General features: G+C 38.3%; 1 protein-coding gene across 1 annotated transcript in view; it reads right to left on the bottom strand.

Moving 5' to 3' along the window:
- Positions 1-14,118, bottom strand: part of Malrd1 (MAM and LDL receptor class A domain containing 1) — a 721,844-nt gene that overhangs the window by 189,330 nt on the left and 518,396 nt on the right. Inside the window, exon 30 of the mRNA XM_029557135.1 lies at positions 12,744-12,905. Within this exon, the coding sequence (XP_029412995.1) occupies positions 12,744-12,905 (162 nt within the window). The remainder of the gene's footprint in view (positions 1-12,743; positions 12,906-14,118) is intronic.

Here is a 14,118-nt window from a genome sequence, read left to right as displayed (position 1 = left end):
ACTGCATCATGATATTCCTTTATTTCTGCCTTACCCAGAAGGTTTGCTTTAGCAGTTATTTTCTTTTGAGACTGATTACTGAGCCAGGATGTTCTTTTCACCAGAATGGCTCATTTTAATGCTATTAACTGATGCTTATTTGATCCCATAAAATTTTCCTTTCCATGTGTGTTGTCGGATATGAAAATGGAGCTTCCATGGTGCCATGTCCACACAGTGTAGATTCATCTTGTTTTTGAAACTTCTTAATTTACTAAGTGGTAAAGATACCTCAAGCACATGAAAATGATACACAAATGGAATAAGTTGGCTCTTCCTAAATTTGTAGGACACAGGATTCTGAATTCTCATCCTTATGGCTCTGAAGAACCTTTTGTCTTGGGAAATATGCATTGACTTAATAACATTTCTGTAACTTGATTCAGCCTTCCAATTTGAGAATGGAAGAAAATTGGTTTATAAGCACGCAAAAAGGAATCACTGATGTTATAAATGAGAAACTGCTTTCTCTATGTGAATAATTAGTAGCAACTTATAAGAATCTGACTTATTTAGATTTCAGATATATTTTTCGTGAAAGAATATGGAAACCCAGCAAGAATAAAATTACTATTCTCGTTGAAACAGAAAGTGGTATTATTAGAGTTTTCTTACTAACTGTGGGGTCATCAGAATCTTCGTTGTGTTTTGAAGGATTTCACAAAGTAGCCCTGGCTGGCCTAGAACTCTCTATGTAGTTCAGGCTGACCTCAAAGTCACAGAGATATACCTGCCCTGGCCTCTTGAGTGCTGAGATGGATTAAAGACGTGTGACACCATGCCCGGCTTCTCGGCAGAAACTTTGAGCAGGATTGACTTGTTAAATCCATGTACACTTGAGTCACACACTCCCATTCAAATCCTGACTGTACCACTCATGTTCCGTGTGACCTTGTATAACTTATTTAAATTCTCTAGTGTTCAGAAGTAATGAGAGATAATTATCATAGGTAGTTTTGCCTCGGGGGTTGTATAAAAATTAAATGATATACTACATGTAAAATGTTTGGAACACAGTCGCAAATTAGTGCTGTTCTCCTGGGAAAATTAGAGAAGAGATATAAAGATAATTCTAGCAATAGGAATCAATAGGAATAAGATCATGAACTACATCTTATGGATTAGCTAGCTAATATGAGCCTGTGGAATGAATGACTACCATTTGGTTGCTAGAGAAATGGGTAAGACATAACAAGGAAAATATGAGACACACGCCATAGAGTCCTACAATAAAGGCAGGAGTAGATCCTGCTTAGAACAAGTCCTGGGCCAGATAACCTGGGCTTGCATCCAAATTCTGATACTTACAAGCTTTGTAACATTGGGAAACTCTGCTTAGTCATCATCCCTTGGTGGGTGACAGTTGTAAGAATGCAGAGGTGGTGATGCAGGATTAGTGTGAGCACCATATAGTGACATAGATCATAACTGCCAGGTGTTCAACATGGTATAAATTTGGTAAATGGAGAAAGACCTTATAAGAGATATACACAATAATAGGAGGCTACAATGGAATGACTAGCATCTTGCAGACCTTAGTTAAAGAAAATCCTCTAGGAAAATCCAATCGATACAGTAAAGGAGATGAAAACAAGGTGCCATCGGGAATTTTACTTTGTGGTATATGCCACTACAGTGAACAGTAATCACAACCTAACGCTTAGCCAGAGAAACATAAAACCTCACACTGAGGTCCTATTTACATCATCTGATTTTACACAGTGCTCAACGTCTTCTATCTGAGGCATGATAGAAAGGTGTCTATAAAAGAAGAACATTAAATTAAAATCAGAAGTGCAATCTGGATAAGCTACAAAAACGCTCTTGGTGGTGAATGAAAAAGAGCTCTAAAGGAAATAAATCTCTGATTATCTGAGAGACCAGAAGCCAGTGCTTAAGACTTTCAAGTCCAGGTCACTAGGAATGGTCTGTTTTAGGTGAATATACTGCAGGTGAATTTTCTTGACATTTACCATAGAACAGAAGTGAGCTACAGTGGTACGAAAGGACATGCAAAGAAATGGACATATGATGAGAAGAGAACAAGGTGAAAGCTGAATTTGAGACAGAGACGGAAGGAACAATTCTAACAATGAGAACAGTAAGAGGGGGTATTCTTCCTGAAGGCAAGCTACAGCTGCGTTTGGGAATGCTATTTAGGAAAACTTGCACTCACTTAGCTGGCAACTGAAAGCCAGTGACCAGACCAGAAATAAGGGCCCTACAGGCAGGAATTAGCAAGGTGTGAGCTCTGGGGGAACACAATCCTCAGTGAACAAGAGTAAGGAGGGAGTCATGTAAAAAGGTGAAAGAGCTAGAATATATGCATGGGATGTGTAAAATACATAAAAAATATATTTATGAAGATGTATATTTTATATTTTCCAATGGCTTCTCTAGTGTTTAGACCGATGGCCAACGTTTGCTTTGCAGATGGCAGCTTGTACAGAGAAGATTGTGGCAGGGAGTGTGGCTATGGAAGGAGCTCTACAGTGGGGAAGGGATGATGCTTTGTTACACAAGAACAGAATTAATAGCAGAAAAGCTAAGCTAAGCTTGCGGTTTTCATTTTGTTTTTCTCCTTTTTCCTTAGTCAGGATAGGAGAGAAGTGATTGTGTTGCTGAAAGCAGAAAGTGTGAAGTTATGGTAGAGTTTTTTTTTAAGGACATTTAAAAATAGGAGCGAATACCAAGAAAAAAATGACAGGCAGATGACAGGCGAGGATAAAATCTGGGGCTCATTATTTTGCCAAGAAAGAGTCTAAATTCAATATATAGTTAGTACATGTATCCCCAAAATACTAAAGTATCTGGATGATCATAAAAAGATGAAACAATTAAGCTGCACGGTTTCTAGGTCATATATTCTCGCCTTCCGAGGTTCACGAGAATGGGCCTACTTACACGCATTTCATGCTGTACCGAATCTCACATCTTTTGCATTTTTAAAAGCGTACATCACATGGTTCCTACTTGACACACATACAAACCATTTTTAGAAATATTTTGAATAAATATGCCAAAATAAATGACAGAAATATAAAGTTAAGATTGTGTTTCTCAGCTTCAGCTAGGACATCACCAGTGTCTTTGTCACCAATTAAGGGAAAACCCAGTCTGTCCAAGAGAATAGAATCCCTGGCCTAGGTGGAGACCTAACATTAATAATAGGACACCTCGATCATCTGGCCTATGGGCCACTCCAAGGGCTTCGCTTTAAGCCACACTAAAAAGGCAGACTAGTTAGTCCTTTACTGAGACAATGTACATTTCTTTCCCAGAAATCCTGCCCCTAATGCTTACCTAACCACAGCCAAGCAGGCTTGAAAGTTGGCCACTTTTCTAAATTCCTCGGATATGTGCAATCTTCTTTTCTTCTTTCTTTCTCTCTCTTCTCTAAGCATGTTTCCCAATATTTTGGGTTTCCTTTCTCTTTCTCCCCCGTCCCCCGCACTGGCCCTGTGGCTGCTAGCCTGTCTTGCTGTGTGACCTCTACCCGACTTAAATGATGGAGTTGTTTTCCCTCTCTCCTCTATTCTCCTCCACACCTGCTGAGATTTACAGCCTGCCTGTCCAAAGGGTTTTTCTTTTAAACTCTATTAAAATTATTTTTAAGATTATTTGAATCCATTATTAAATCATTATTATTATTACTATTATTATTGTTGTTGTTGTTGGCTTTTTTGAGACAGGGTCTCCCTGCCATCCCAGCTGACCTGAAACTTGCTATATAGAACAAGCAAGCCTCCATCTTTGTGAAATCTGCCTTCTGGGTGCTGGGATTAAAGGCATGCACTACCACGCCCAGTTTAAAATATTTTATTAATAGACTAAGAACCCAAGAAGGGGGACCCTGACTTCCTCTGTGTCATCTGATGATCTAAATGGGACTCAAAATTCAAGCAAACCTTTACATATATATAATTCATTATTTTTATTTTATGTGTACAAGTGTATTGCCTGCATGTATGTGAGTGCACCCTTGTTGTGCAATGCCGTGGAGGTCAGAAGAGGGCTTCAGATTCTCCTGGGACTGGAGTTAATGACGGTTCTTAGCCACCATGTGGGTGCTGGGAATCAAATCCGGGTCCTCTGCAAGAGCTGTCGGTGCTCTTAACCGCTGAGCCATCTCTCCAGCCCCTTAAGCAACACTTTCTGACAACAGAATGCAAATCACTGAGTTAGATCACCAGGATGGTCAAAACCATGCAGAAAAATTATGTGTGATTTGAGCTGGTTATTTTTGCTGTCTAAACACAGCCAAAGTGAAGCCAACCTTTTATGTAAGGAAAAAACTAGGGAGATAGGAGGGGCTTAAATATTTACTAAGCTATGATGAAAATGAATGCTTTAATGTAAAAAAGTTTTAATTATTTTTTTAAATTTTATTTATTTTACATTTTGTGTGTGTGTGTGTGTGTGTGTGTGTGCATGTTCATACATGCTAGGGCATACATGTGCAATAGGACAGCTCTGGGCAGTCATTTCTCTCCTTCCACTATGTGGATCTCAGGAATGGAACTGGTTTTCAGGCTCAGGAGTAACTTTATGTGCTGTGCCATCTTACCAGTTGCAAATGCTTTTATTTTAATTCTGGTTAACTAGTTAACCATGATTTTTATGCATTACCTTGAGGGGCTGAGCAAGGGCCACCGGCAAGACACATTCTAAGGGTGACCTCCCAAATGTGCCCTGGTTCTTTTCCTCTGCCTTGGTGCATCCTTGAGTGGATGATTGCATTTCTAAAGCAGAAAACAAAATGAAAAGGCAGATAAGGTGCTTCTGACCTATGCAAAATGGCAACTACAAGATGAAATAAGAGAAAATTGAACTTGTTTGCAGTGAAATATTTGATATAAACAAAGGCAATAACAAAAGTGATACTAATTTTATAATTTTGATTTTTAGACTAGAAACTCCCCTTCACTGACCATATTATGTCATCAAATTTAGACATTTTAGTAAATGTTGAGAAAGTCATATGAAGATGTAGATAGTTCGGTGGTTAGAAATACAGATGATTTCTTCGAACATGGTTCTCCATGCCTGCTTCAACCAGAGCCTCCTGTGATACTTGAGGGAGTCAATAATCCTCTGCATTCATTTCCTTACTCATGAAACCCTTCGGGTTGTCTCGAGGGTTAAATGAGGGAGAGGGCATGATAAACCGGGGTGTGTGGTGCGTAGCACTCAAGGACCAGGACTCTGGAGCTACATAAGGTTTTGACATGTTCTAGCTTGACAGAGATGTAAATTCTCTCTTTAAAAATCATGGGGCTGGAGAGATGGCGCACCGGTTCCAACAACCTCTTCTGTCCTCTGCTGGCACTGCATGACAGGGGTGCACTTACCTACATACAGGCAATACACGCATACACATAAAATAAAAATAATAAATAAAATATTTTTAAAAATGAGGCCTTCCGTTATCTTAGACAAATCACAGGAAACTTTTACTAATTCACTAAAAGAAAGCCTTCAAAGAAGATCAAATATGTGACCTGAAAGGCCCTGTCCAGGCTGGTCACAGGTGTGGCGAAACTCATGTGCACAGTTTTCACTACAATGCAATCCAGTTACAGAGGACAATCAAGTTCTGCCTATGTAAGAAGATTCAGAATATGACTGTCTATGGTGAAATAACCAAACATTTTAATAGTGGAAATGCCATTCTGCAAACAAGAGTTACTGCATTTTAGAATTTATGAAAAGAATATTACCTGAAAATATAGGCCCTGTGAAAATATAAAACAAAATATAGATCCTGAATAGTTCTGCATAATTAGTTGTGGGACATGATATTCTATTGTACAGATGTTGGTGCACATTAACAGGTCAGTAAAGAGTCATATATTCTATAAAAATAATTGAATATCGATTTTGGCAGTATATTAGAAAAAGAAAAATATAAAATATAATAATGACACTGATTCTTGGAAAATTTTGAGACATCTAAAACTCATGGACATAGTTCAGAAATCAGTATTCATGGATACAGTGACTGACAGTAACTGCTGAGCCATCTCTCCAGCCTGAAATATTTCTTAAATACCACAATCATTTTTCAATCAATAGAAAATGACTTCTGTGTAGTCAAGAAGGCTTTCCCTATATATACAGCTTAATATCAGGTAGAGTTGTTCAGTAGAAAATAAGAGAAGGTAATTATGAAATTGCAGGATTTTTTATGGCCATATTTTTTAAAAGAAAAGAAATAATGAAATTATTTTATCTAACCCAACATGTCAAAATTTACCCATGTAATCATACACAAGTCATTAACAGCATTTATATATATTTTCATACCATGTCTTTGAAATCTAGTGTGTCTTACAAGTAGAGTAAACCCTAGTTTGGGCTGGCTATGTTTCCCAGGCTAAATAGTGTCCCCTGCCTGGCACTCTCATATTTGACAGTTGTAGGCTACAGAAAAGTGTTTTGAGTGAGACAGTTTGGCATTCCACCCTGTGTGCTCAGTCAACCATGTGACTTGCTTAAGGTTTTTAACCTTTTAAGAAAAAAGCTGATTTTTATACCTCAGTGTAAAAGGATTAAATGAGTGATATATTCAAATCTTCTTGAAGTTTCTGAATTTTAACAAAGTCTTAACAGATGTTAGTTCTCTCCCTCTGAATTCTACCTTAATTTACCTTAAACATTTTGTTTGGATTTGTTTGAATGAATAAAAGAACATTTATTCAACATTCGTGCCTAAACATTTATAAAGACACAAAAGCCTACTGATGGTATTTGTGTTCTAGTGGCAATGGGTGAAATTTGCCTTAGTCTTCTCTCACCCTTCAACAATATCCACTTGTTCTTTCTTTCCCATTGAATTCACCACCTTCCAGCAGATTGTACCACTTTTATAAATGTATAATGTTTGGCATTGATTTTCTATTCCCCCGTTCTACACAATCAGCCACATGATGGAAGAGAGTTTCCTCTTATTTCTCCAACATGTATTCCAAGTTCAACGGGGATGACTAGAAAATCAATAAGCTTCAATACACATCAAATGAATCCATGATGGTTGAACAAACATTTTCACTATGCAAATGAATATAATTTTATTTATGTCTTAGTCAACTAGGGTTACTCTTTCATATAGTCATCATGTTTTTAAAGTAGATGGAAACATCCCTCAGCTTTTAACATTTGAAAACCTAGTAAGGTATTTTTGAAAACCTAGTAAGGTATTTTTTTTTATCATTTTTGTGTATTTACTTCTAACTTAGCTACATCTCCTTTGGATTTTCTAAATATTTGGTTCTTATTTCATATTAAAATTCATAGTCAATTTAAAAATATTTTTATTCATTATATTCATCTTATTTTATGTGTATGGGTATATTGCCTGCATATATGTAAGTGCACCCATGTCATGGAATGCCTGCAGAGGTCAGAAGAGGGCATCAGATCTTTTGGAATTGGAGTTATGAATGGTTGTTAGCTACCATGTGGATGCTGGGAACTGAACTCAGGTCTTCTGCAAGAACAGCCAATGTTCTTAATTTAGGGGCTGAGCCACTTCTCCAGCCCCTAAATGTCATAGTCAATTTTAAAAGATTTTATTCTATATAACATTTTGATGCTATGATATGCATACATATAGTGAAATGCTTACTACTCTCAAGATTAATGTATTGCTCAGCTTACATAGTTACCTTTTGTATGAGCTTCATCAAGGTACCTGTTCTTGCAAAATTTCCTGCATAAGATAAAATATCAAATTGTGTTTGTCATTTGCATATTCGATCTCTAGGTCTATTTATTTTATATGACTGTAATTCTGTGGCCTTTCTTGTTCCGTTTCCCCATTTCTACTGTCCTGGAAAATTGTTCTACACTGTCCTATTATATGGGTCTAAGTATCTGAGTTTTCTTGAGTTTTTTTCTTGTCAGAGTCTTCCTATACATGAAACTATGCAGTAAGCTACTTTTTATGTCTGGCTTACTCCCTGCAGGTTAATCCATGCTCCTGAAAATGAGATCTTCCCTTAAATGCTAAATAATGTTCCATTTATACACCATATCCACATATGCATTTCCTTTTTTCCCCAATAGTATTTATCATCTTCTAACATAAATGATATTCAAAATTATTATTATATATAAATACATAATATACAAAAATATATAATATTCTTTTTTTGTCAACCTTGGGTCAAGGTCAAGGGTAGTCATAGAATCAAACTGCAATGAATGACTGAAGGTTTTATTTTTCATTTTTTTTATGTGTACGTGTGTATTGCCTGGGTGTAGGTAAGTGCACCTGTTTTATGCAATGCCAGCGGAGGACAGAAGAGTCTGTCGGATCCCTTGGAACTGGAGCTATGGACAGTTGTTAGCTGCCATGTGGGTGCTGGCATTCAAACCTGGGTCTTCTGCAAGAACAACCAGTGTTCTTAACCACTGAGCCATCTCTCCAGCCCATGACTTAAGTTTTTATTCTTGGGAAAAGTCATTATTTGTTTTTTAAATATTTTATTTATGATTTTTATTTTATGTGTATGAGTGTATTGCCTGCATGCAGGTAAGTGTACCCATGTCCTGCAATGCCCTCAGATGATAGAAGAGGCCATTGAATCCCCTGGAACTGGAGTTGTGGACAGCTGTTAGCTGCCATGTGGGTGCTGGGATTCGAACCCAGGTCTTCTGCAAGAACAACCAGTGACCTTAACCACTGAGCCATCTCTCCAGCCCGGGAAAAGTTATTTTTAAAAATTATTTTATTTATTATTTTTTATTTTATGTGTGTGAGTACATTGCCTGCATGTATGTGAGTGCACCTCAATTGTGCAATGCCTGCAGAGGTCAGAAGAGGGTGTAGGATTTCCCTGAAATGTATGATTGTTAGCTACCATGTGGATGCTGGGTTTCAAACCCAGGTCTTCTGCAAGAGCAGTCGGTGCTCTTAAACATTGAGCCATCTCTCCAGCCCTGGGAAAAGTTATTTTTATTTCCCTTAAAACTCTGTTATAATGTGGATCCTTTGTGACCTCAAGCATGGGTTTGTCTCTGTCCCAGGCTATAATTATGTCATGACCATTCATTCCCAGGCAGGTGATCAGTTTTCTGCACAGCAGTTTTCTAATTTGTATCCTGAGAGAAAAGCTACTTTTGTGAGCAGTTGGGCTGAAAACAATGCTTATTTCAGGAAATACTCATCCTTGTTCCCAGCTCTCCTGGGGATTCCGAATGCTGTTTCTTAGTGAATTACATGGAAGAATTCTTTGAATTTTCTTGATATTCTTGTTAGTCCCCTAGGGCAGCCAAAAGCAAATATCACTGCATGAGTAGCTCAAACAGCACATGTTTACTTTCTCTCAATCCTGGATATGAGATCCTAATCAAAGCATCATATCCAGTTTCTACTGGCCTTTCTTTCTCTCATTGTCTTAGCGATGGTCGCCTCTGTGTGCTCTCATCTGACTTGTCTTCAGCTATGGTCAGTTCCAAATCCAATGGGATTGCATGAGACACTCTCTCAACAGTCAAAAAGATAAGTGCTGCTATACACATGCCCACATCTCAGCACTAAGATTAATGGGTAATATTCACAACCTGGGGTGTTGAAAATAGAAACGCACAATGTTAAGTATGTGAGTTGTGTCAGGAAGCACACCACATCCCAGTACTAACTAGCTCATATATTTGGATCCCAAGAGAGTTCACAGTATTTTGTAGAAACTAAGGAAATGCCAATTTTATTCATTAATCAAAACCACAAGGTTGCAACAATACAGATGGGGCTGGACCAAGGACATATGACCTTCTCAAGTGTGAGTACATCTTATTTTAAATGCTAGAGGGGAATATATAAATTTCAGAAGTTGTGATTTCTAGCCCATTGGAATTTATGGTTCAACTCTGCATAAGGTCGGTTATATCATTAAAAAGAAAATAGTATTATAAAGAAAAAGAAACCAAGAAAAAGTATTCACATTCTTGTATGTTATGCCTCTATTAAGTCAAGTCATGCTAATGTCATTTTTGTTCTTAAGTCTGATATATATTAAAAGCAAATGCTACTCATGTTTATATTAAGGAGGAGAGGTTTAAGCTTGTAGTTCCTCTTTACAACTATAAAATGTCTCTAAAAGAGTTCATAAATAGGCCTTTGATGAGCACTGAAAGGAGCCTCCTTATGCCCCTAATTCGGTAATTCTTCATGGTGGTATCATTAAGTGAAGGTTCATTAATACAGCTTTAATTAACAGCAATGCCATGTGCTTAGAAATATACCATAGACTCTTTAAATCTGTTGGCCTTTAAAATATTTTTATGTTTCCCAGAGGGTTAAAATTAATGCCCTTACATTTTATCAGCTCATTGTCTTAGAGATGCCTAAATAAGTTCACCGAGACATATTCTTGCATCAAGATGACATAATCAGGCTGCTTTGAAGAGAGCACTCTGAAAATATACAGTCTCAATACTGATTACCAGGGAGGGTAACAGTATCTTGTCAGAAAGATTATGTTCCTTCATCTGTGGATAACACATTTTTAGACAATATTGTATAAATAGCCAGATTGAAACTTCTCCTGTGTACTCTGATGAATTTATACAAGCTATAAAAGTTCAATAAAGAAAAAATGCTCTCATGAATAGTAATTAATTATTTCATTAGAAGGCATCATTGGTCACTCTTGTCTTTTTGAACTCTGATGTGACCTTTCTCGTATCTATTGACTATACTTCTGTCTTATGCAGCCAAGGAGACCATAGTTTTATGCTATCGGTATTAGACTAACAGGAATGTGTGTAGAGTCCTTCAGATGAGGGGAACATTGCAGTTGGTAGTATCTAAAGACTCGTACTTCCTATGGTATTTTCTGGAGTATAACAGCCCAAACAAAAAGCAACATACTTCCTACATTTTCTCAAAGAAAAATTGCAGAAATTATCATCAACATAAAAACATTCCCTCTGAATGCCTGTTCATTTTTGTGATGCTTCCCGTAGTGAAGACATCTATGGTTAATGCAATAGTTTGTTATATAATTTCATAAGTGTTAATACTCTCCAAATCAGAATACTATGACTAAAATCTGCTCTTAAAATATTTCAGAACTTGGGGCTGGAGAGACGGCTCAGCAGTTAAGAGCACTGTCTACTCTTCCAGAGGTCCTGGGTTCTCTTCCCAGCATTCACATGGTAGCTAACAACAATCTATAATCTCAGTTCCAGGGGATCTGACACACTCTTCTGGCCTCTGTAGGGCATTATAATGCCCTTACATACATGCAAGCAAAACAGTCATACACATAAAATAAAAATGGGTTCAGCAGCCTGAAGTCCCAGGAAAGCTCATGGCAAAGGTGAAGTCAAAAGACAGTCCACTGAGGGCTCTCCCTTCCCTGAAGAAGCTGGTTGTTTTTGTTCAGCTCAGACTGTCACCTGACTGGAGAGTAGGACTCAGTCTTCTCTTCTACTCACAGTTCACCCATTTAAATGTTAATGTCTCCCCAAACACCTCCCATGTGGACTAATGAACCATACCAAATATCTCAGGCTACTTCTTGCCCCTAAAAAATACATTTTATTACCAAAAAACCATAGATACATAAGGAGTTCACCCACCAAGACAGCTAAGTAAAAGCATGATTTCCAGATTACCTGTACTCGAATCTATTGAGAATAAAGCCATTAAGACAGCCTTCACCCCAAAGCTCAGAGAAGAAAGCAGAAACTTACCAAGACACTGTTGATGCTCACTCATCATTCCAAGACAAATTTTTCCCTCTGTCACCTCTGTATCCAAATGACAGAGATGAACTTGGTGGTCAATAATTGACCTTGTGACAGCAGGGGAATGCTTATCATAGCCAATTGTATACACTGCCTATTTCCTCCATTTATCTGAAAGGCCACGCATCCCATCCGAGACTGATACTGTTTGCATATGAAACGTTCCTCACAGTCTCATGCTACTGAGAACTTGGTCCCAACTGGTAGCACTATTTTGAGAAGTTATGGAACCTTGAGGAGGTGAGGCATTGTTCAAGAAGGTGGGTCATTTTGGGTGATCCTAAAGGTTATTTATATTCTGGCCTGCTTCTGCTCCTAGTCTGCTTCCAGTCCGCCCCTGTGATGCGACATTACACCATGTGCCCAGTCATATGGACAGAGTCGCTCTAGTCATCACGTTTTTTCCACCAAGATGGACAGAAATCCCCAGGCACCACGAGCAGAAACAAACAGTCCCTTCCTTAAATTGCTTCTGCCTGGTGTTTTGTCACGGAAATGAGAAAAGTAACAAAGGGATTTAAGAACATTTTTAGGACAGAGTAAATAAAATCTACAGGTTTCTTGAAATGAGTCATGGGGGTGCAGAAGAGATGGCTCTGTGCGTGAACTCAGTGCTCTGACAGGCCCTGAGTTCACTCACCAGTGCTTAGAACCCCAGCTCCATGTGACTCCAATGCCTCTGACCCTCATGAGTACCTGCACTCATATGCACATATCCACAAACACACACATACACATCAGTAAAAACCAAAATCTTTAAAAAGATATGAGTCATGAGCTTCCTCATGGCAATGCTAGCTCTAAGTGCAGTTAGCATTTCAGGAGTTAAAAGGGACCAGACCTTCTTTAGCCTGCTAAGTGCTCCCTGAGGGAACATTCACACCTTTGATTGAAAGCAGGCTCTGAACCTTCTGGACTGCCAGAGCTGGTTATGCTGCTGCATTTACCTGGCGTATGGTCTGAGGCTGGACTTAGGGCTTCAGTAGGAACTGTGCTGCCAATGGCCCAGTCTAAATCATCTTCAGGATCTTGTGTGAGTCCACAGACTGCAGTCCAGTTTCCTGAGGCTGTTTCAAAATTGCAGCTTCCTGGAGTGCTTGTATAGTATCCTAGTGAAACAAAAAGATTCATTAGTGCTTCAGGAAATGGATACAGCATTCAATGCCCACTATTTTTCTGATGGTTTAAAATTGGTATTAGTACTATTGTTAATTCTTTTTTTTAATTTTTAATGTTTTTTTGAGTTTACCATGTATGCATCCGTGTGCATGATGTGTGAGTGAGTGGGGCTTGCTCATGCCATGGCATGTGTGTAGAGGTCAGAAGACAACCTCTGGTGTCAGTCTTTGCCTTCTATCTTGTTTGAGACAGGGCCTCTTTACTGTTTACCTTTATACAAGTCAGTTAGCTGGCCTGGGAGGTTTCAGGAGTTCTCCTGTTTCTGCCTCTCATCTGAGTTCAGGAGCACTGAGATTACAGACACAAGCTACTGTTCCCAGCTTTGCATGGATTCTGAGATTCAAATTCAGATCCTCATACTGTAAAGAGGTGCTTTACTTACAGAATCTGCTCTACTGCTTGCAGATTTCAAGTCTATGTACACACACAAACATATCGTGACAGTGATATGGATAATTCTGGTTGAATGAACAAATAGCATCCGGTGTCTTGGTGCAATCCCGTGGTTGAGCCTGCTGATTGAACAGCACAGGCCAAGCCAAACCATCTATGAAAGGAGAGATGCCTTTGCGAATGCACTAAGGCCTGCTGGGTACAAGCCCCTTTGGGTATTGCTGGAACAGATTTCTCAGCTGGCCACTAAGGAATGAAAGACATTCTCTTCTAAAATTATTGATTGAAAACTCATGAAAATTAAACTGTTCACAATGAGAAAACTTAATGGTTGATCACTGAAAGTCCAGCAGTCATGTGTGAATAGTTCTAAAGTAACACCCTGAGATCCAGGCTTCCATTTGATCATTCCTTTGACACCTGACTGTGTGACACAGAGAATGAGTTATTGTTTACTTAATCAGTATGAATCAACTGAGATAGCCATTGATATTTCCTTTCTTTCAAACAGATAACATTTCACATTATTTTCAAACTTTCCTCAGTCATAGCTTTTTCTTAACCCAAAGCTAATATTAGCATATTAAATCTTAATCAGAAAATAGGCTATGGTGTTAAATGGATATCAAACATACAGCAAGCAGAACTTTAAAGTTCATACTCAGTGCTCTGAATTGGTATGAATTTCACACTATCATCATTTTACTACTTTAAGCATGACTTCCTCTTATCCTTAAAGACTGGAAGAAG

The sequence above is a fragment of the Nannospalax galili genome, unplaced genomic scaffold (genome assembly GCF_000622305.1).
Source record: "Nannospalax galili isolate Female #2095 unplaced genomic scaffold, S.galili_v1.0 scaffold487, whole genome shotgun sequence".
NCBI lineage: Eukaryota > Metazoa > Chordata > Mammalia > Rodentia > Spalacidae > Nannospalax > Nannospalax galili.
Note: the sequence above shows the minus strand (reverse complement) of the source record. Positions and strands in the feature narration are given on the sequence as shown.